The 22,911-nt window shown below is 47.3% G+C and overlaps 1 protein-coding gene across 3 annotated transcripts in view; it reads right to left on the minus strand.

Annotated features, from left to right (window-relative positions):
• The window catches only part of LOC144827080 (adenylate kinase isoenzyme 1-like), a 555,995-nt gene that overhangs the window by 399,549 nt on the left and 133,535 nt on the right, over positions 1-22,911 (minus strand). The window contains exons 2-3 of one of the 3 annotated variants that reach the window (XM_078685535.1): positions 14,361-14,520; positions 12,425-12,624 (exon numbers count right to left, since the gene is read on the minus strand). In XM_078685535.1, the coding sequence (XP_078541661.1) occupies positions 12,425-12,624; positions 14,361-14,418 (258 nt within the window). In that variant the 5' untranslated portion in view covers positions 14,419-14,520. Of the gene's footprint in view, positions 1-12,424; positions 12,625-14,360; positions 14,521-22,911 lie in introns of those variants that run through there. The other 2 variants (XM_078685529.1, XM_078685541.1) reach the window with 2 other exon arrangements.

Genomic DNA, 22,911 nt, shown 5'->3' on the forward strand with positions numbered 1-22,911 from the left:
TGAGTTGGAAGTATCACCGCACTTACAGTAGGTTGATCTCACATATATACTTAACTATCAATAAGTAGCTAGGTTCTTACGGTACCTTTAGTATACTGACAGGCTTTCTCATTTTCTCCACAGAGAATTTACTCTGGATTACATAGGTATTGTAACTTGATTTTAAACATCACATAAAATAGTGGCTTATTTTCCCATTTCCCTGCACAAAGTTTGATTAAAATAACTATGACACTACAAACTGTACCGCATGTATCTGGGCACGGGTGTAAAGTCTCTGTATATTGAGCACGCTTTCCAATTTCTTTTTTACTCTTTGGGCGATAAGGTTGAAATATCGCGAACCAATGGGACCTTTGAGTTCCGTTCTCTCCATCTTATACGTTATCTTGAATCTCATGTTACGATTTGTTAACATATGTTTTGAAACTAAATGATGCTTTGAGCTTAACAATAAGGATCATCACTAAGATATGCCCTTTGTCTGTTTTTTGAGCATGACACTTACTAGATTTGTATGTTTGTATTTATGCTAATTGAGAAAGTTGGACGGTACGAGTAAAGACAACACAATTTTGTATGTTTATTTTGTACAGCCTTGAGAAAGTCGCAGGAGTACAACCTGTTGCGACGAAACGCATTGGCTGTTGCTGGCTGTTTTGGAAAAGATCCAAATAAAACGAGACAAATAATCAAATTGGAAGCAATACTGTTGATTTGTATCATCTTATCTCTGTATATGTTGAGCTTTTAAAAGGGAAAACTTTGTCTAAATTCGAACGTGTGCTTGGGAGTAAAAATTGTGTTTCAAGAGTTTTCTCTTGCCCTGTGGAGTTTAGTGGTTCTCCATTCCTTTGAGCACCGTGAAATAAATTCTAGGACTAACACAGATTTAGTGTAAATCTAACCTTAGGCGCCAAATACCTATACGCATAACCACGCCGCAATTATCCTGCACTATAATCTAAGCCTTGGTGGTTTCCCCTGACAGGGCCAACTAAGCACTCAGTTCAAATCTGGCATGCCGCGACTAGAGGCCTGGGGTGGGAGCAGAACCTTCCACTGGCTACTCCTCTATTGGATACAGAGGCACTGGGCAGTCTGTGGACATCGAAGGGGTTCGATAAATGAGACCTGATTAGGATCTCCAAGATAGGGGACTTATAGGTGAAGGGCGAAATTAAATCGTTTCACTCTTTACAACAAGAATACGACTTAGCCAACTCAGAATACTTCTGATACCTGCAGGTGCATCATGCACTACAGACACAAATTCAGAAGGGATTCACCCCCCCAGAAGCCTCACCCCTTGAAGATAGACTGCTTGACGGCTATCTACCAGCGAAGGCTATATTGCTAACGAACAAACAACTGATCAATAATACTGCAGACCCTCTCCAACTGACAAGAGAAAAGTGGGAAAGAGACGGCTTAGAGCTAGATGACGAGAAGTGGCGGGACGCAGTTGCCTCCCCAAGAGAAGTGGCCATCTCAGCCAGACTAAGACTCGTTCAACTCAAAATCCTGTATAGCGTGTACATTACAGGGCCCTGTCTAGTGCGAATGGGTAGAGCAGAGGAGGGAGACTGAAGGAGGCGGTGCGGACGGGAGGGAACCTTCATGCACATACTATGGGAATGTGACCACATTCAACAATACTGGCACAAAATACAAAACATTCTGAGTGAAGTACTCACACTCACGATACAGCCGGAAGCAAAGAGATGTCTTTTGAACGTGTGGGAGTCCACAGACCTGAACAGCAAGCACATACTCTGGGTAAAACTGGGCCTGATGATAGCAAACAGAAACATTGTACAGCGATGGGGGGCGGCGCACTCGCCCACAATAGAGGCCTCGGAGGCGAACATGGACTGGTGCATGTTCCGAGAGAAGACAGTGTACGTGGCTTGGGGATGCCCCCGAAAATGGTCCTCCATTTGGAATGCAAGGAATGCCTCTCGAGAAAATGTCTGTAGATGGGTCATCTGTTTCCTGCAATCGTGAGGAAGAATTTTAAGCGATTGCTAATTATTATTTTAGCTGGAATCGACGTTCAGTAGCTGGCCATCTGGACAGAGAAGGGGTTTCAGACAGTTCACAACATTTTGAAGGGGGGTTGTGGTCAAAAGAGGGTAAAGTCAACCTAGACCATTTGGGAATAGGTGGGGAGTTTATGTTGAAAGAAGAGAACCACTATTAAGGATATGTGAGCTAGTGTGGCACAGGCACCTCATTATGTACAAACTTTGGGGCCCATTAGGATGGCCACCGCCCGTATGGTGGCGATCCGCCCGCAATTCTCCGTCGCCCACCTAACATTTCCCCCCCGCCATATTACGATGGCAGGGGGGGGGACCCAGGCGGACGGAAAGACCGTCTGTCGGTTTTCCGCCGGAGGCAATCCGCCCAATTGCCTACAGGGTGGAAAAGGCCAGCAATATGGTGGCGGTGCCTGCCATATTAGGATGATGGCGGTGAATTGCCTTTCCATGGCGAAGACTCTGCCTGGCTGAAAAGGCTAGCAATATGGTGGTGGTGCCTTGCAGGCACCACCATCCGTATTAGGATGATGGTGGTGAATTGCCTTTACATGGCGGAGACTCTGCCATGGAAAGGCTTTTATTTGAGGGCCCATTGCGAGCCCCCAGGAGGTTGGGTGGGTGGGTGGTTGCACTTGGGGGGTACCATGGTACCCCTGACATTAGCATGCACAAGGTGGCAGGCACCGCGCGGTGTCTGTCACGTTGCGCATTCAAATGCACCACATACAGTGTAAATGCACTACATGCAGTTTTTACATGGCGGCGGGTGCTGCTTGCAGCACCGCCCGCCGCAATGTAAAATATGCGTGTTGCGCCTGCCAGTGTTGTGGGCGCATCGTAATCGGCACAGCGAGACCGCCACACCCCTGGCGGGCGGCCAGCATCACGTTACGGTGGCATCGTAATGGTGCCCTTTGTTTAAAAACTTGATGTGCTTGGAAAAGGTGAAGACTAAAATCCTCATTCACACCTGAATTCCTTACTTACGATAAGTGGGCTGCGGAAAAAGGCAATACAGTTACAGACAGTTCTGGAGAGGTAGGATTTTGGTAGGTGCAGGTGGTAGTTAAGTGAGATAGGAAATTAGGCTTATTCCATTTTAAAATGGCCTTCTACTACTAAAGAATAAAGAGAGCGAAGCACTGATTTGTCAACATATTAAAAAGACTACAAATAAAAAGATGACTTCTTATCGGGACGTTTCTCAAAAGTTTTCGGAATAAATGGAGGTAAGTAGTTTTATGAGACTGTTTATGCAGCTTCTCCAACAACAAGAGAGATTAGGAAAATATTCGCTTTTAAATCTGACTAACTTTGGTTCATTATATGTTACCTATCTCTCTATAGTATTTAAAACGAAGTCTACACCACCACAGCGCTTTTGACTTCAGAAACCTCCCTTTCTTTGTAAAGCCCTAAAGGTAAGGATTATAGGCTAAATCTGTAATATAGACCTGTTTTTAAAAATTAAGAAATAACTCTGTTTATAATCTTCGAAAAGATAGGCTTCCTTCCCGTTGTCAAAAATTCTCTTATAAAACCCAAACGGTTTGAAGTACCCTTCATGTGCTTTTTATAGGTCATATTATCGCGCACTGTTGTACATTTGTGATCCAAAAATAAAAAAAAATTAATAAAGTAAAAAAGAATAGCACAGATCTAGGGGCCCGATGTAGGTAGGACTTATTTACCGATTCTTAATTACCGAATTTTACCGATTCGGTAATTAAGAATCGGTAAATAAGAAGAGGGGACATGTAGGAGCATCCAGATGTTTCTTTTACCGAATCGGTAAAAATCTGTATTTACCGATTCGGTAAATACCGACCGGTAATGCCCATTCATTCCTATGGGCTTTGAAGCCCATAGGAATGAATGGGCATTACCGAATCGGTATTTACCGAATCGGTAAATACCGAATTACACAAGGGTGCAGGGGGTGTCACTTTGACACCCTCTGGCACCCCCAAAAGAGGCTCGGGTGCCATGTGGCAGGCATACCTGCCCTAAGGGCAGGTCTGCCTGTCATATGGCATAGGTGTGCATGCACACATGTGCATGCACACCGGAATCGGTATTTTAACATCAAATTGAATTTGATGTTAAAATACCGATTCTGTAAGGCTTGTGGGACTCAGAAGAGTCCCACCTACATCTCATAATTACCGATTCGGTAGAAATACCGATCGGTAAATTTACCGATCGGTAATTTTACCGAATCAGTTACACATGCCCCTACATCCCATTTCTGTAATACCGGTCGGTAACGGCCAAAAATACCGATTTTCGGCCGTTACCGACCGACCTACATCGGGCCCCTAATCTTTCTTTCTCTTTTTCTCTCTACTGTTTTTCTATATTTTCTCTTCTCTCTTTCCTAATCTTTCCCCTTTTTCTCTCTCTCTTTTTTCCCCAAAGCCCCCCATTCCCCCCCTTCCCACTCCTTTCTCACCCCTTAAACCCCTCTCTCCTTTCACCCGCCCTCCTTTTGTTTGTTGTCTTTTCTTTGCTTTCTTCGTCACTTCTTCCCTTCCCTTTCCCCCCTCCCCCTCACTTTCTTTTTTTCTTTCCTTTCTCTTTCTTTTCTCTTCCAATCCTGTTTTTTCTTCCCTTCTTTCTTTTGTTGGCCCTAAAAAAAGTGTAGTAAAAATAAGATACCCACCTGTATAATTGACTGCTCTAGTTACACATTTATATAGATGTATATTTGTATATAGGAATATATTTGTCTGTGTTCTTTTCCCCAGCGATGTATCATGTTATATATATATATATATATATATATATATATATAAAAAAAATGTATGTGTCTGACAACAGATGGTAACACCACTGAATTTAATACTAAGGAAATTATTGTGACTGACATAAGGAGATGTTGTGACTCTTTTTTGTTTAAACTTTAGAATCTTTGCTGAATTTGTCCTGAGGAAGACACAAAGTGTGTGTCGAAACGCGTCGACAGGAATCAGCAACCTCAACTAATTTTGGACATTATCATTGTGTCAATATTTCCGTGATTGATGTAGAATACTTTTGCAGAATTGTTTTTTTAGAAAAATGATTTTTTTATCCCCTTTTTTTAAATCATGTGTATTATGGAATATGTCAATATCAATTTTTATAAATGTAATTCAATTTTCTATGTTATCACTTAATAATTTTTCTTGAGTCCGTTTCTCTTTATGGTGTGTCCACCTTACTGTTTTTGTCAGATTTTGTGTTTTCTATTTTGCCTGGGCTTTTACCCTTACACATGTATGCAGCTTCTCCTCCAGCATTCACAGACCTCTATTCACTACATAAGCTTAAATATATCCAGCACACTGAAACGGTTCCAATTTATAAGAGGGATAGATGGAAAGTATTTGCTATTTGCCCCTGAGGAACAGATGGATAGCATTTACTTTTTGCCTCTGGGCAAGCAGATTTTTAAGAAGGTCAGGTATGGAAGGAAGCCTTGAATTTGATCCATGTGACATCTAGGTTATCTAAGATTTCCAAATCCATGGTTTAGACTTGTATGTGCTTTACACATCCTCCAAGAGTTAATAAGCACAATATATCATCCACATGCTTCACTACCTATTACAGTTAGCAGTCATATGATGCCCTATTGCGGTGTGCTCCACACCTGTCAATAGGCTTAAAAGAAAACAAGATACTTACCTGTAACTTTGGTTCCCAAGTATTGGTACCTTTCATAGATTCCCATAGCTTGTATCATTCCCCGTCGTCGGAATGGGAGTCTCGGTAACAAAAATAACATAGCAGTAGGTACAAGAGAGAAAGAAAAAAGGCCTAGGCCTCATTCCCTTTTGTAGCATATCCGCCTCTTTTTGTAAAAGAGACGAAAACTACGCATCAGCCAATCAGAAGAGCCTCACCCCATAGAACCGCTCCTGAAGGAACCCCAGAGCCTCAGATTTTCGTAGCCGTTGTGCTGAGCTGAGCTTTCCCCGGGAAGGAGGGTGGGCGCATGGGAATCTATGAAAGTTACTAATACTGGGGAACCAAAGTTACAGGTAAGTAACTTGTTTTCTTGCCCCAGTATTGGAACTTTCATAGATTCTCATAGCTTGTATAAGAGTAGCTAGCAGTAAGCAATAAAGCACATTTTGTGACATAAATATAGAGTCATGTAAGTATCTGTACTCTCATAGGAGAAGAAATAAACCATAGATAGAATAACAATCTGTACTAACAGTAAATACAAAATGTGCAACAATAGGAAGGAGAGATAGTAGGGAAAGCTCACCAATTAGTGGAAGAGGTTCCTCAGGCCTGCCTGGCCCACAGCTGTGTCTTCCTGTGTCAAGGATTCCAGGCAGTAATGCTTCGTAAAGGTGTGCATGCTGCTCCAAGTCGTAGCTCTGCAAATGTCTCTGATGTGAACTCCCGCGAAGAGAGCTGTAGATGAAGCAACGGATCTTGTGGAGTGTGCTCTAATCCTGCTGTCCAGTGGCTTACCCGCTGTTGAGTGGCAGTATAGAATGGCACTGGAGATCCATCTTGCAATACTCTGCTTTGATAGTGGAAGGCCCTTACGCAGACCACCAGAAGCGATGAATAATTGAGAAGATTTACGAAACCCTTTGATGCGATCCAAATAAAATTTCAAGCACCGCTGCACATCCAGAGAATGGAGTGACCTCTCTGCTGGTGTGGAAGGGTGAGGAAAGAAAGATTTGAGAATCACAGGTTCATTTAGGTGAAAGTCTGAAGGCACTTTTCAAATGAACCTCGGATTAGTTTTTAAAATCACAGTATTTCTTTTGAACTGGAGAAAAGGTTCCTGTATTGTGAGAGCCTGCAATTCCCCAATGCGTCTTGCCGATGTGAGGGCAAGAAGAAGAGCCAATTTCCAAGAAAGAAATGTCATGTCTGCCCGATGAATCAGTTCGAAGGGATTTTACATGAGCTGTGAGAGAACCAAATTCAAATGCCAAGTGCGAGGCGGAGGCCTCACCGGGGGACAGACTCGGAATAAGCCCTTGAGAAACTGTTTAATTATCCTGGATGACCAGAGAGAAGGTCCAGATGCAGTGCGTCTGTAGCAAGAGATCGCTGCCAAGTGAACTTTTATGGATGAATGAGCCAATCCTGTCTTAGCCAAGGACAAGAGGTAAGGTAGAAGTTGATGAGGCTGAGAAGAGAAAGGGTCAACACTTTCCTTCCGGCACCAAATGCAAAATCTTTTCCATTTCAAACTGTAAGTTTTGTTAGTGGAAGGGGCTCTAGCTTGAGACAGAACTTCTCTTAATTCATTCGAGATGGGAAGGTTTATGAATTCTTGCTGCTCAGGAACCATGCAGTCAGGTGTAATGAATCTGGATCTGGATGCCAAATCTGCCCGTGGGACATCGTGAGAAGATCCGGAATCGCCCGTAAAGGAAGTGGAGGAACCAGAGACAGAAGGTGAAGCTCCGTGAACCAGAACTGTCTCAGCCAAGCAGGAACTATTAAGATCATCTTGCACGGTTCCGCTTTGATCTTCCTGAGAAGCCTCGGGATCACTGGAATGGGGGGAAAGGCGTACACAAATGCTCTTGACCAAGCTATCGAAAGTGCATTCCCTAATGATCCTCGATGGAGAAGCCTGCTTGCGTAAAACCGGCATTTCGTGTTGATCGGGGTGGCAAATAGATTAAATGAGGGTTTGCCCCACGGTTGAAAAATCTCCTCCAAGACCGTCTGGTTCAGTTCCCATTCGTGGCTGACTGACGACAGCCTGCTGAGTCTGTCCGCCTTTTCCTTTAGAACTCCTGGTAGATGTTCTGCCTGCAGCGATATTCCGTGAAGAATAGCCCATTCCAAAATCTTTTGGGCCTCTTGAGATAACGGAAGAGGTCTGGTACCCACTTCCTTGTTTATGTAGTGCATGGCCGTGGTGTTGTCCGTGCGGAAGAGAACCGCCGATCCCTGCAGTTGCGGGAGAAACGCCTGTAGTGCCAGCCTGATAGCCCTGAGTTCTAGGCGGTTGATGTGAAAAAGATGGTGCTGGGCAACCAATGCCCGCTGACATGAAGATCCAGAAGCACCGCACCCCAGCCGTCCAGTGAAGCATCCGTCGTCACCACTTGAGGAGCCAGATTGCTTACGAAGGATAGACCTTGGGAAAGGTTTTTTTGCTTCGTCCACCACAAGGCTGCTATTTTCATTGCCACAGTAATCATCACCTTGTCGTCGAATGAGCCGTGAACTTGCCTCCATTGTTTGTCTAGCTGTTCCTGAAGAGATTGCATTTGCAATCTGCAATGAGGTATCAGAGAAATGCATGAAGAGATCACTCCCAGAAGTGATTTGTAACGGCGTACTGAAAGACACTTTCTTTTTCTCAATAACAGCGCCATGGATTGCAGTTTTTCCTGCCTTTCTAGGGATGGAAAGGCCTTGTTGAGAGTTGTGTCCAAGATTGCCCCCAGGAAACGCGCCGTCCTGGACGGAATCAGAGATGATTTCTCTTTGTTGAGAGTAAGACCCAAATTCTGGAATAGGTTCGTACATGCGCTGACTGCTTCCCTTGCAGCCTTCCTGGACGGGGCCTTCAGCAACCAGTCGTCCAGGTATGGGAAGACCTGAAAATGAGGTTTCCGTAGGAAAGCTGCCACCGGTGCCAGCACCTTGGTAAAGATCCTTGGGGCAGAGCGAAGTCCGAAGGGCAAAACCCTGAATTGAAAGTGGCTCTTGGCTACTGTAAACCGAAGAAACCTCCTGTGCGCTGGGTAAATGGGTATGTGAAAATACGCATCTTCGAGATCGAGAGTGGCCATGAAATCCCCTGGATTGATGAGACGCAAGATATCCTGAAGTGAAACCATCCAAAAGGATTGGGAAATTAGATAGGTGTTTAGCTCCCTGAGATCTAAAATAGGGCGCCATTTCTCCAGCGTCTTTTTTACCAGGAAGAACCTGGAATAAAATCCTTCCCCTCTTTGAGATAAGGGGACTAGCTCCACAGCTCCTTTGAGGAGCATCTGATGAACTTCGAGCTGCAGGAGACGCAGACGTTTCGAAGGAATGGCAGCAGGGGGCTTGGAAGGTGGAATTTGTGTAAACACCAAAATATGGCCCTTTGGAATGATGTTGAGCACCCAACGCTCTGATGTTATCTGTGTCCAGTTGTGGAGGTATTGAGATACCCTGCCTCCCACAGATGTTGCCGTGGAGGTGGGTACAGCAGGCAGAGCCAGAACGCCGCTATTGCCGCTGGATGTATCACGACCCTGACGGTTCTGCTTCCCTCTCGCATTCGATCTAGAGGAAGACAAGGCTTGACCTTGCTTTTGGTGATAGGGCTGACGGTACGATTGCTACGTTGATCCGTATGGATAGTATCCTTTTTGCTGGTATGAGCCTCTGTATGATGTAGTACTCCTTCCTCTTGCACCCCTGAAATGAGCTTTCCGGTATTGAAGTGTGCCAAGAGACCTAGCCGTCTCTGTATCCTTCTTTATTTCTTGGAGGGCATCATCAATGTGTTTTCCAAATAATGCCTCTCCATCAAAAGGGAGGTCCAAGATCTTATTCTGGACCTCCGGCCTGAACCACGTCGCTCTGAGCCATCCTTGGCGACAAAGAATTGCTGCCCCAGCCAATGAACGAAAAGCCGTAGTGGCAATGTCCATGGCACAATCTATCACCTCAGCCGAAGTCGCTTCCCCTTCTTGTAGTATCTTATTGGCTTCACCTCTGGCCTCCTGGGGAAGTTGTTCCAAATAAGGCGATAGGTCACACCATAATTGCGATCATACCTGCCCAGTATCGCCAAAACATTGCCGCTCGCACCAGGAGACTAGCCATTGAAGAGAACCTTTTTCCTGCGTTATCAAGTCGCCTGCCCTCCTTATCAGGAGGAGTTGTAAGGGGTGCCGAAGGGTTGTGAGACTTCCTCTGTGCCGCCTGCGATATCACACAGTCCGGTTTTGGCTGCCCAGTCAAGGACGCCGGACCATCTTCAGGGGCTTTATATTTCTTTTCCAGGCGTGGTAGGACCAGAATAACCGTAGCCGGGTTTTTCATCGCCTTTAGACCCTCATCCCACACATGCTCCACAATGGGTATAGATCGGGTCACCTTCCTATAGGGCTCTTTAAAGTCATAGAGGAAACACTCCGTCTGTACGGAAAGCATAGGTAGCTTGAACCAACTAGATGCTCTCTCCATCAGCGTATGGAAACCCCAGACGTCCGCTGGGGGAGAATCCACTGGGTCTGGACTAGGCAACGCTGGATCTGGGTTCACATACTCATCCCACTCTAAGCCTTGATTAGGTCTGTTATCAATATTCTGATCCTCATCCGAGGAATCATCCTGTACATCCAGTAGTGCTGGAGGTATATTTGGAGCAGGTGTTTGTGGCTGAGAGAACGCCTGGGTTGGCAACTATGGAGAAACCATCATTCCATCATTCGAGTCGTGGGGGCAGGTATAGCTTGAACTGCCGAGACAGAGGCAGCCTGAGTCGTAACCTGAGAGAATCTGGTCTTATAGTCCTGCAGCATGCTATGGAGATCCGCCAAGAGTAAGGAAGGAACAGACACCATCTCCTGTTCTGCGGTCTCCTGATGTTAATAAGAGTGTTGGTAAGAACATTCATGAAGAAACTCGCCTTCAGAATCTGTTTCCTGACATTTTACCAGCAGTTGGGAGGGACTGTGAGCATACCCAAAAGAGTCCTGATCATCCTCATCAGAATCCTTTTCCTCCTCTTCCAGTAACAAAGCGAGAGGCAAGGGGGTAACCCTCCTTGGAGACGTTATGTCCGGAGTTATCCTATTCAAGGAAATATAAATTTTCTCCGTCGAGGTAAACTCGGCGTCGATGTCGTCAACGGAAGAGTCACCGTCGACGACGAGATGGGCGTCGTCGACACTGCCGTCGACGAGACCGCTGACAATCCCGGCGTCGTCATGGTTGTCGTCGTCGAAGCACTCGCCGACGACACCGTCGTCGCCACCATCGTCGTCGAAATCCTCGTCGCCGCTGCCTTGGTCGATATCCCCGTCGACATCCTCGTCGCCGTCACTGTCGTCGGCGATCCTGTCGACGCCGACTGTACCATCGACGAGCCGGTCGACGGTATATCTTTCGTCACCTTAGATTTAGACGCCTTCGTCGACGGAGCCTTCTGCTGCGTCGCCGACGACTTGGAGCTTTTCTTTGACTTCTCATATGTCAGAGAAGAAGGTTTCTTAAAAGTTGCAGCAGTCTCCACTACTGCTGAAGGCGTAAATGGTCCTTCCCTCTCCTTTACACTGTGGTGAGGAGATTTAATAGGACTTTCGCCCTCAGACTCACGGGGGGTCTTTTTTGAGGCCTTAACTGGACTCTCCACTGAAGGTGAAGGGGAAGCCCTACCCCTTTTGACTGACCGTCTGGATGATGTTTCAGAAGAATAGTCCTCACTGTCGCTTGACACCGTGTCTTTTCTGGACTTCAATTTCTGGAGCCAAGTGAGGAGGCGACCCTCACGGTCCCGGAGGGTCTTTGAAGAGAAGGTGCGGCAGATCTTGCAGTCCGCAGGCTTATGATCTGGATACAGGCAATATATACAGTCCTTATGCCTGTCCTCCACATACAGCCTCTTCTTGCCACAGGTGGAACATGACTTGGAAAGGGCTTTCCTCTCCTTGTCAGACATTTCAGAAGAAATACCTAACAATCCTGAAGAAAAAAGTCGAAGAAATCCTCAAATAGAGAAGAAAATGAGCAGAGCTCAAAGGAGACTCCCTAAGCACAACGTGCGGTAAAAAATCTGAGGCTCTGGGGTTCCTTCAGGAGGGTTCTATGGGGTGAGGATCTTCTGATTGGCTGATGCTTAGTTTGGTCTCTTTCACAAAAAGAGGCAGATATGCTATAAAAGGGAATGAGGCCTAGGCCTTTTTTCTTTCTCTTTTGTACCTACTGCTATGTTATTTGTGTTACCGAGACTCCCAGTCCGACGACGGGGAATGATACAAGCTATGGGAATCTATGAAAGTTCCAATACTGGGGCAACCACTTTACACCCATCCACATACTCCATATTCACTACCAGGAGTAATTTCAACACTACAATCTAATTCACACAGTTTCTCTGGTATAATAAGAACACAAAATCCTTCTATGGACTTCACATCCTCTCTCTGGCAAATTATAATATTAGACTCTGCCACTCTGTTTCTGAAGATCTCTCATTTTGAATAGCCTCTTGAAACGTGTGCTTCCCAACCTCTCTCTGTGCTATTAGTCTAAGCATGCCCTATTTCTATAGTTCAATCAATCACACTCTCTTAGAAATAATAATCTTATCAGACCCTCTCTGTGTGCTCCACAAAATCTATCAGTGTTACTGCCCTCCACTGCAGAGTTGGAGCAGTCTACACACATATACTCACCAGAGGTACAATGTCTCCCCTCTGCATGATGTCCCTGATCTGCCGGCCCCTGGAGGTGGGGAAGCTGGCTTCCACCCGCAGAAGGTCCCCCATGGATAGATGGGTAAAGCCATATTTCGCCACAAGCTTCTCGCACTGTATGTCTTTTCCAGCACCAGGACCACCAATTAGAAATATAATCTTCTGAGTTTTTAGCTTTTCTGAAAAACATACAATATTTTCTAGTTAAGTTTCCACCACCTAGATAGTTTCTACTGTGAGAGATCAGCTTCTCTCCCATGATCTATACAAGGATTTATATTCTGTGAAACTGCATTTTAACGTTTCTTTTTAATCTGCCTCTCAAGTGTAGTAAATTTAAATTGGAAGCTGACAGTTCCTAGTCCTTACATCAGCCACTATCACTAATAGTGAGTACCCCTTTTTCCTTTCCAAGCATATCTTTGCTTTAATATCAGTGAGAAACACTGTGTGGCACAAAGCACTTATTGTTTCAAGACCATCACATGACTTTTGGTCATGCCATACAATGCCCCTCCCATTTGTCTTGCCGTGCCTACCTCTCACACAGATAGCAAATAGTCCATCAGTACGTGTCCATCGTCGCCATACTGAGATTCATCGGCGAGACGCATCCATTTCATTGCTGGCGATGAAGAAGACGAAGACACAGTGAGAATATTTCTCAAGCACAGGGTCATTTGGGTGCAGCAAGAGCTGGTTATTCCTCCTGATTGCTTCATTCACTGTGCTCATTCTAGCATAACAAACGGATTGCTGCCCATATGCTAAGAACCAAATTGGGTGCTGTGACTGGAATGGTTCAACAATTATTGCTTGGCCAGGAAAAAGAGGTCTAACAGTGGTAAACTATTCACCATTTCTACACTTTGCCTGGGGTGAAATGCTTGAATATTTCAGGTCTTGCACAACAGAAAGGGTACAGTAGATTACTATTTATCAGTACCCAACTTCAACACTTCTGCCTACAGGCCACTGCCAAATTTTCATTGTTCAATACCCCTTCAACCCTCTTCCTCATCCAAGTCATTATGGGAACAGTGTAAAGTCCTGTAAAATCCCAAACAGGACTGATGAGTAATTTATCCAATTTACGTGCCACTAAATTACTCTAGGTGGCAGGTTAACTGGAAAAAACTGCATTACTGTATCGGTTTCCCTAAGTAAGTGATGGAATTCTTGCATGCACAGATCACAACCCAATGACTAAGGGAAAATTTAACAATTTACCTCCAAACACATATTCATCAACACTTCTCTAATCTTTCCTTTCATTAATGATCACTGCCTCATAGTAGCCTGTTCCATGCAGATTCCCTCTACAGTTTCTGTGAGCGCAGGAAGAATTCATGAGCATTAGGGTTCCTATAATGTTGTTAATCGCATCCCTGAACTTAAGTCTTTCATGCCAGCTTGGTGGCTAAAAGCATTTACAGGTCTGAGTGGCCACTATATTTTTGGCAAAGTGTCTATTTCCAAACGTGGGTATCCTCACAAGTTAAGGGCTTTGAAGAGGAAAAGTAGAACTCAGTAGTACTTGTAAGTAATGAAGGTGTTCTGTGGCAAGCAAAACAGAACCTTGGTGAGCGTACTGAGTTTTGTAAGCCAGGTTGAAAGTGCTCAAAATGTAATTGACAGTAACAACATAAGGTGGACAAGTTATTCAGGGATGCAAGTCATTAAAAGTATAACAGCAGATATTGGCAGAGCTGGGCATCTCCATAGATAACATCTTCAATGTTTCCAAAGCACATACACTATAGAACACACTTCACTTTCATGAAATAGGTATTTCAGCATGTCTCCATAAAGCAGGAAAGAGTGGCAATTACGGGGAAAGTAATATTTCCAAAGAAAGTCAAAAAACCTTGGCACACTGAGTGGGAGAAAGGTAAACAGTATTAAAGGGGATCACCTGTGAATGTTGATACTGCAAAGAAGAGCTGCCGGAAACAGACTGGTGCAAAACACATTGGTCTATAATAGGGCAATAAGACTGAATTCTCAGGAATTTGCAGACAACATGATGCTTTCTAACGACACAGAAGAGCATGCGTAGCCCAGGCCTTCAAAGTCTGGAAGGAGAATGATGAGATATTTGTGGTATTCGTGGTCAATGACTGCCAGAGAAAATAGTACTGTTTGCTTTCTTCATGCAAACATACAATTAAGAGAAAGAACATACTATGCTAGTGCAAATATAAAACAAGAGAATGTGTTCAAATAGTCCATTAGTTGATTTAGTGGAAATAAATTCATGAACTTTATAATGTGAGGGAGATATATTGTCAGACTCTAAGCAAAACATCAGTAACGCACAAGTTACTACTTGTGTAAGGATATATCTGTAAGAGACATTAGTTAGTATTAGATTCCTTACCTTAGAATATCCCCAGGCGTCAGACTGGATCCGGAAACTTTTGCGTAGCAGTACCCTTGCGCGTCGGTAAGCGTCGTCTGCGGCTCCGCGTCCGTCGTCGGCGTCGTGGGCGCCGTGATGACGTCGTCGGAGTACTTAGACGCCGCCTCCGCGTGCTGACGTCAGTTCTTAGACACAGCTTTTCCGCGCCAGAAACAAAGAGCCATGTTAAAAACCAACACTGGTGCCATTGAAACTAGGGCCCTGAAAGGGGACAACCCTAACCCTAGATATTGGTTCGCAGAACGGGGAGGATGGGTGGGTCGGTAAGGAATCTAATACTAACTAATGTCTCTTACAGATATATCGTTACACAAGTAGTAACTTGTGCATCTGAAAGAGACACGTTAGTATTAGATTCCTTACCTTAGAATAGATACCCCAGCAATACCAACCCCGGTGGTGGGTCTGCGAACCAATAATCACACCAGAAAGTCCTGGAGGACGGAACGGCCAAAGAAGCCATCCCTCCGGACTTGGCTGTCCAGGCAGTAGTGTCTTGCAAACGTGTGCAGCGAAGCCCACGTAGCTGCCTGACAGATGTCTTGTAAGGGCACACCCCTGCCCAGGGCAGTGGTAGTCGCCGTGGCTCGGGTAGAATGAGCCCGTAATCCAGCAGGGGGCTCCTTCCTAGCCAGGGAGTAGCATGCCTGGATACACAAGATGATCCACCGGGAGATGGTCCTCTTATGTACCGCTTTCCCCTTCTTAGCGCCCACGTAACCAACAAAGAGTTGGTCATCCACCCGGAACTGGCGTGTGCGATCCAAATAAAATGAGAGCGCACGTTTTGGGTCCAGACGATGGAGCCGCTCTTCCTCTTTAGAGGGATGCGGTGGCGGAAAGAAGGTTGGCAAGGTGATAGACTGCCCGATGTGGAAGGCCGTGACAACCTTGGGCAGGAAAGAAGGTTTGGTACGGAGCACCACTTTGTCCGGATGGACAGAAAGGAAAGGTGGAGTACAAGAAAGAGCCTGGAGCTCACTCACTCTCCTGGCAGAGGTGATGGCAACCAGGAAAGCAGTCTTCAAAGTCAGAAGGCGAAGAGGACAGTTGTGAAGTGGCTCAAAGGGAGCGCACATCAGAAATGTAAGAACCAGGTTCAAGTCCCACTGAGGCATCACAAACGGAACAGGAGGAAACGTGTGTGTGATGCCCTTAAGAAATCTATTTACAATAGGGGACTTGAACAAAGAAGGCTGATCAGGCAGCCTGAGAAAGGCTGAAAGGGCAGAAAGGTAGCCCTTGATAGTGCCCAGAGCAGAGCCCTGCTGGGCAAGAGAAAGAAGGAAGAGAAGAACCTCAGAAAGAGGGGCAGCAAGAGGATCCACAGCCTTTGCTGTGCACCATGCCACAAATCTGTTCCACCTGCAGGCGTATACCGACTTTGTGGAGGGACGCCTGGCTGCCAGAATGACGTTACAGACTTCAGGAGGCAAGTCAAATGGCCTCAACTGTCGCCGCTCAATCTCCAAGCATGGAGGTGGAGACTGGACAGGTTCGGGTGGAGGACCGTCCCCTGCTGCTGCGACAGAAGGTCCTCCTGAAGAGGCAGACGAACCGGGGGACCGACTGACAGACTGAGTAGCTCTGGATACCAGTACCTTCTCGCCCAGTCCGGAGCGACAAGGATGACTTGGGCCCGGTCGCGCTTGATCTTCTTCAGCACTCTGGGCAGAAGTGGTATAGGCGGAAAGGCGTACAACAGACCGCAACTCCACTCGCGACGAAAAGCGTCTCCGAGCGAGTGCCGCCTTGGAAATTCCAACGCGCAGAACTGATGACATTGCGCGTTCTCTTCGGTGGCGAATAGATCTAACCAAGGCTCTCCCCATTGCTGAAAGAGGCCTTGCGCCACGTCCGAGTTCAGACGCCATTCGTGATCCATCATGCACCGACGGCTGAGCTCGTCCGCCCTGGCGTTCAGAGAACCTGCCAGGTGTTGAGCCACCAGGGTCACGCCCTGGCGTTCCAGCCACTGCCAGAGGCGCAGAGCCTCCTGGCAAAGGGTCCACGACCCCACCCCGCCCTGTTTGTTGCAGTACCACATGGCGGTGGTGTTGTCCGTGAACACCTGCACTACACTCCCCCGGACAGAGGGGAGGAATGACTTCAGTGCTAGACGAATCGCCCGTAACTCCAACAGGTTGATGTGGACCGGTCCTCCGCCGGAGACCAGAGGCCTCTGATCTCCGCCTCTCCCATGTGGCCTCCCCAGCCCTGGAGAGACGCGTCCGTCACAACTACGTGCTCCGGTTGGGGAAGGGAGAGGGATCTGCCGCTGACCCAATCGCGGTCCGTGAGCCACCACTGCAGCTGTCTCGCAGTGCCCTCCGAGATCAGGACGTGGTCGGACAGGTTGCCCTGATGCTGGGCCCACTGAAACTTCAGGTCCCACTGCAGAGCCCGCATCCGCCACCTGGCGTGATGCACCAGAAGGATGCAGGAGGCCATCAGCCCCAGAAGCCGCAGCGTCAACCTGACCGAGACCCGGGATAACGGCTGAAAGATGGGAATCAGAGCCTGAATATCCCGGACCCGCTGTTCGGGTGGATAAACCCGAAACTGCGCCGAGTCCAGAACCGCTCCGATGAAGAGGAGCTTCTGAGAGGGACACAGGTGTGACTTTGGCACATTGATGGAGAACCCCAGCTGGTGCAGGAGATCTGCCGTAGTCTGGAGGTGGCTGACGACTGTCTGGGGCGAGCCCGCCTTCAACAACCAGTCGTCGAGGTAGGGGAAGACTGAAACCCCTAACCTGCGCAGATGAGCTGCGACCACCGCCATCACCTTTGTGAACACCCGTGGGGCGCTGGTAAGGCCGAAGGGGAGCACGGTAAACTGAAAGTGCTCGTGGCCAACCGTGAACCGCAGGTAGCGCCGGTGGGCCGGCAGGACGGGGATGTGGAAATAAGCGTCCTGCAAGTCCAACGCTACCATCCAGTCTCCTGGGTCCAGGGCAGCTAAGACCTGAGCCAGTGTCAGCATCTTGAACTTCTCCTTCCGGAGGAAGCCGTTGACGTTCCGTAGATCCAAGATAGGACGTAGGCCCCCCTTGCCCTTCTTGGGTACCAGAAAGTAGTGGGAGTAGCAACCACACTCTACTTCTGGCCCAGGAACGCGCTCGATGGCCCCCTTGGCCAAGAGGGCCGTAACTTCCTCCTGCAAAAGTCGCAAATGATCCCCCGATACACGGTGGTTCTGCGGTGGCATGGCTGGAGGAGTCGCCTCGAAGGGGAGGGAGTAGCCCCTTCGGACGATTTGCAGCACCCACCTGTCCGAAGTGACAGTGCGCCAGTGGAGGTGGTGATGGCGAACCCTGCCCCCCACTGGCGTCACATGGGCCTGAAAGCACGGACTAGGAGGGTTTGGAGGCGGATGCTGCGGGGGAAGGCGTGGACTGACCTCACCGTTGACCCCTACCGCCCGGACGGCGGTTACCACGGCCGCCACCGCGTTGGGTATTGCCCTGCGGAGCGTGGCTAGCGGCACGTGTGGGTGCACCCCTTCCGTGGCCACGAAAGGAGTGATAAGCAGCCGATTGCTGGCGCGGGGCCGAGAGGCCCAAGGACGTGGCCGTAGCCCTGGAGTCCTTAAAGCGCTCGAGCGCATGGTCTGCTTTGTCGCCAAAGAGGCGACGGCCATCGAACGGCATGTCCATGAGTGTGTTCTGGACATCTGCCGAAAAGTTGGCGGACCTCAGCCAGGTGTGGCATCTGACTGCCACCGTCGTTGCCATCGCTCTGCCTAGCGAGTCGGTGGTATCCAGCCCACACCTAATGGAATACTTGGCTGCGTCCCGGCCCTCCACAAGGGCTTGGCCGAGTTTGGACCGTACCTCCAACGGACACTCTGGCAGCACTTCCGCGACCGTATCCCACAGGGAGTGGGTGTAACGGCCCAAGAGGCATGCGGCGCTGGAAGACCGCAGACTCAAACTAAGGGATGAGAATATCTTCTTTCCATACTGCTCATACCTCTTTGATTCCCTGTCCGGCGGGGCGGACGGGAATGCGGTCTGGGAATTGGAGGCCTGGATGACCAGGCTCTCGGGGGTGGGGTGGGTGGACAGGAAACATGGGTCGCCCGGGGCTGGGCGGTGGCGTCTGGCCACGTTCCTATCTACGGGCGAACCCGTAGCAGGCTTGGACCAAGTGCCCAGAAGAACGTCAGTCAAGGCCTCATTAAAGGGCAGCAGAGGCTCGGCCGAGCTTGACTGCGGTTTAAGGACCTCAGTGAGGAGATTAGTCCTCACGGCCGCGACGGGGAGCTCAAGGCCCAAGGCCTTGGCAGCCCTCATCAGCACCACACTATAGGTTGCCCCCTCCTCCGAAGCCACGGTAGGAGGGGAGACAAAACCAGTTTCTGGAGAGGTGTCCAGGCCACTGGCCTCCCCAAGGTCTCCTGTCCAGTCCTCATGAGACTGACACCCTCTGGTCAGAGGGTCCTCAGACCCCTCCCAGTCCTCTTCATCACCCATCTCCTGAAACTCAGGGTTCTCAACTAATGGGGCCTGTTAATAAAAGTGAAACTCACCAAACGACGTCTGGAGCGGCGCCCATCGGGGCCGTCCCGACGGCTGAACAGGAACGAAGGTGGAACCGGGGACGGCGCCGCCCGAGGTCGGCGCCGTATGCGACACCTGAGGGTCCGACGCCGGGGAGGTCGTAAGGTCCACCGGCGACGAACCAGATCCCGAAGGAGGTCCAGCCGCGTCGGAACAACTGAACCCCTCGGCGTCGGGATAGTGGGAACCTGCGGCGCCGGGCCCGAAGGCGTCGGCGGCGTCAGGGCCGGAGCACCTGACGGCGTCGGGGCCGGAGCCGCCGACCCGCTAGGGGTCCCAGACGGGTCCGCTGGGCCCGAAGGCGCCGCGGAGCCCGTTGGAGGAGTGAGTTTCCTCATGGCCATGAGGAAGCGCTCGATCTCCTCCTGCGACGCGTTCAGCCCAGGGACCGGAGGGTGTGGAGCTGCACGCGGCGCCCGCGACTCCGACGGAGCCGCGTGGGTGGTGTCACCCGAACCCCCGGCCGCATCGCGCGAGCGTCGGGGGGAGTCCGAAGAGCGATGACGCCGCTTGGACTTCTTGTGCCTCTTACCTGACGACGACTTCGACCCGGAGGAGTGCGGCCTACTCTTGGAACTGTGGTGGCTCCGAGCCCGCGACCTGTCCCTCGACCTCCCATGGGATCGGGACCTCTCGCGGCGCGGGACCGACTGCCGGAGTTTGAGTCGCCTGCGGGACCGCTCCCGCCTGGCTTTCGAAGAGAGGGCCCGGCAGTCGGAGCAGGCCTTGTCGTCGTGGTCGACGCCTAGACAAGATAAACACACACGGTGAGGATCCGTGACCGACATCAGGCGGTCGCAATCATCGCAATGCTTAAAGCCGGGCATCCCTACGGCACCGTTCGGAGTCGAAAGACTTCGAGAACAATCAAAAATGATCAAAAAAGTTAGTCAAAAATTGACTAGGGTTACTGCTTTTTCCAGATCTGCGCTTGCTGGCGCGGAAAAAAGAAGAACTGACGTCAGCACGCGGAGGCGGCGTCTAAGTACTCTGACGACGTCATCACGGCCCCACGACGCCGACGACGGACGCGGAGCCGCAGACGACGCCTACCGACGCGCAAGGGTACTGCTACGCAAAAGTTTCCGGATCCAGTCTGACGCCTGGAGATATTCTAAGGTAAGGAATCTAATACTAACGTGTCTCTTTCAGATACATGCATCATTTCATAATCTTTCACTTTGACCCATAGAACTGTATTTTAATTAAGAATACCTGCCAAATGTCTACCTTTCGTGCAGCATTTGAGAAAAGAGCAACCCTAGGCAAATAATAGGTCATATTTTATATGTACACCTACAACAAGCAACTTGATATTAACATAGACTCAGTGTACTCTGCATTTAAGTTAAAACACTTCATTTTATTAATACAAATTCATGATAAAAAATTACTAGTGTCAGACATAAAATATCTGAGGCCTATAAGACAAATAAGACATACTGTAATCATCAAAACAACACAGAAAAATATATACTACACAAGCATATGTAAAACAATTCAATAGAAATGTTTCAAACATTAATACAAAAACCAAACATAAATATAAAAGTTGGTTTCATATTGAAACATCGTGGTTCAATGGTGGAAAATTCTTATTTTCTATACACGTTTCGGCATGCTAAGCGCCTTCTTCCGGACAGCCACAGAAATTCCTAACCAAACAATACAATAAACATAATACAAACATAATTGTACACTGAGTCTTAATACCAAACATATTTTGTTGGTTGCTATATAGCATACAATAATAAAAATTGACAACATAATCTCTGTGTCGGATTTATAGAAAAAGGAGACGAAAATGCAGATGAAAGACAATTTCAGAAAAAGAAATTAACAGCCAAGGAAAAAGTGAACAAGATAAAACTTCTAATTATATAGTGGGAGTATAGACCCTACTATCACCGAAAGAGTATATCAAAATTAGAAATTAGAGACAAGAAGATCCTAATACAGAATTACCAAGGACCTGTGATGAATGAGAGCGTTAAATGGTGTAACGGAACTGGATCCAACAAAATACAAGGGGAACTTACCCAGACTATACTATATGTGGGACCAAAATGGATGTTTTGAGCCATAGTAGTTACGGTATAGGGGTAACCTATTCTAAAAAAGACAAAAAGAATTGGCAGTTTCAAAACATATATATACAGAAAGTGAATCTAACCATGCTTGGATACTTTTATCTAATCTGTTGGATAATATTATGACCTCCACTTGCAAACAGTTGATAAACACTGTACTGATTGGACAGGGCCTTCCTTGTAATAGAGTTTCTGTGAATAATATCGCCCAAAGTTAGGATACTGAAACCTGTATATAGTTCCTAAACAGAAATTTGTGATTTAATGATTGAAAAATTGATCATCCAAAGAACATATGATCGTAGAATAAGTTGATCAATAAAATACTGGTACTTGAGCCCAAGTCTCCAGAAAAGGAAAATACCAAAATGGTGTGTAGATCGTATTCTTTAGTTATGAAGCTACAATAGAAACAGCATCACATTATACTGCTGTAAGAAAAAATATATAGAAATATGCTAACAGGTTAAATCTAATATATAAGTATTTACCTTGCTGTATTTAAATTTCCCAATAACTGTATACAAAATTGTAGTTATATATAATTGTAGTTTTCAAACGCGGGACAACATCTCACAGGTATGGCAGAGGATAACCACTGCAGAAAATATGTATAAAAACAAAAAATCAACCATAGAAAAACGTATATTTTATGTATATGTGTAGACCTTAAACAAGGAACTAACTTCAGAGCGCTTGTTTATACTGGTAAGCTTGAAAGAATAGAACAATGCACCTTCATGCGGCATAAGCTAATTAGGAGTCTCAAGGAAGATAAAACCTCATAATTAATCAAAAGGAGTGATTAAATTAATGATCTCAAATTAATTACATAAATAGAGGGACTGGTTGATTAAAACGAGAGTGGCTGGTATACCTACGGAATAAATCTATTGCTTTTCGAAGTTGTTAAGTGCTTAGCCATCCTAGTGCGCTTTAAAGTTTCAGATGCCACATGCGCATTGACTAATGCCCGTGTATAATGCGTGCCGCTAGTGATATATGAATATATCGTTAAATCGCCCTGTCACGTGGAAAGGGCTTAATAGCCAGTGCGTATAACCTCACGCCATACCATGCGGCTTATGCGGATTAGAAGCCTTAAACAAAGAAAGGCCAAATAGTTCAACCTAATGAAAAAGCGACAATGGAAATATAGGCAAAAACACCCTACTACCGATGACTCACGTGTGTGTCGCAGCTTAAAACGAGCAGCCGTATGGAAGTCAATCCCAGATTATAATGAGGAGACAGGCATTTAAAAGGGCCGGCTAGCGTCTAAACGGGACATATCTATGAACTTCTGGAACGTTATGACATCAATCGCACAATAGCCGTCACGATGTAATGAAGAAAGCAAAAAGACTATGTTATGGTCGAAGGCCATAAG

Source organism: Lissotriton helveticus, chromosome 1_1 (genome assembly GCF_964261635.1).
Source record: "Lissotriton helveticus chromosome 1_1, aLisHel1.1, whole genome shotgun sequence".
NCBI classification, from domain to species: domain Eukaryota; kingdom Metazoa; phylum Chordata; class Amphibia; order Caudata; family Salamandridae; genus Lissotriton; species Lissotriton helveticus.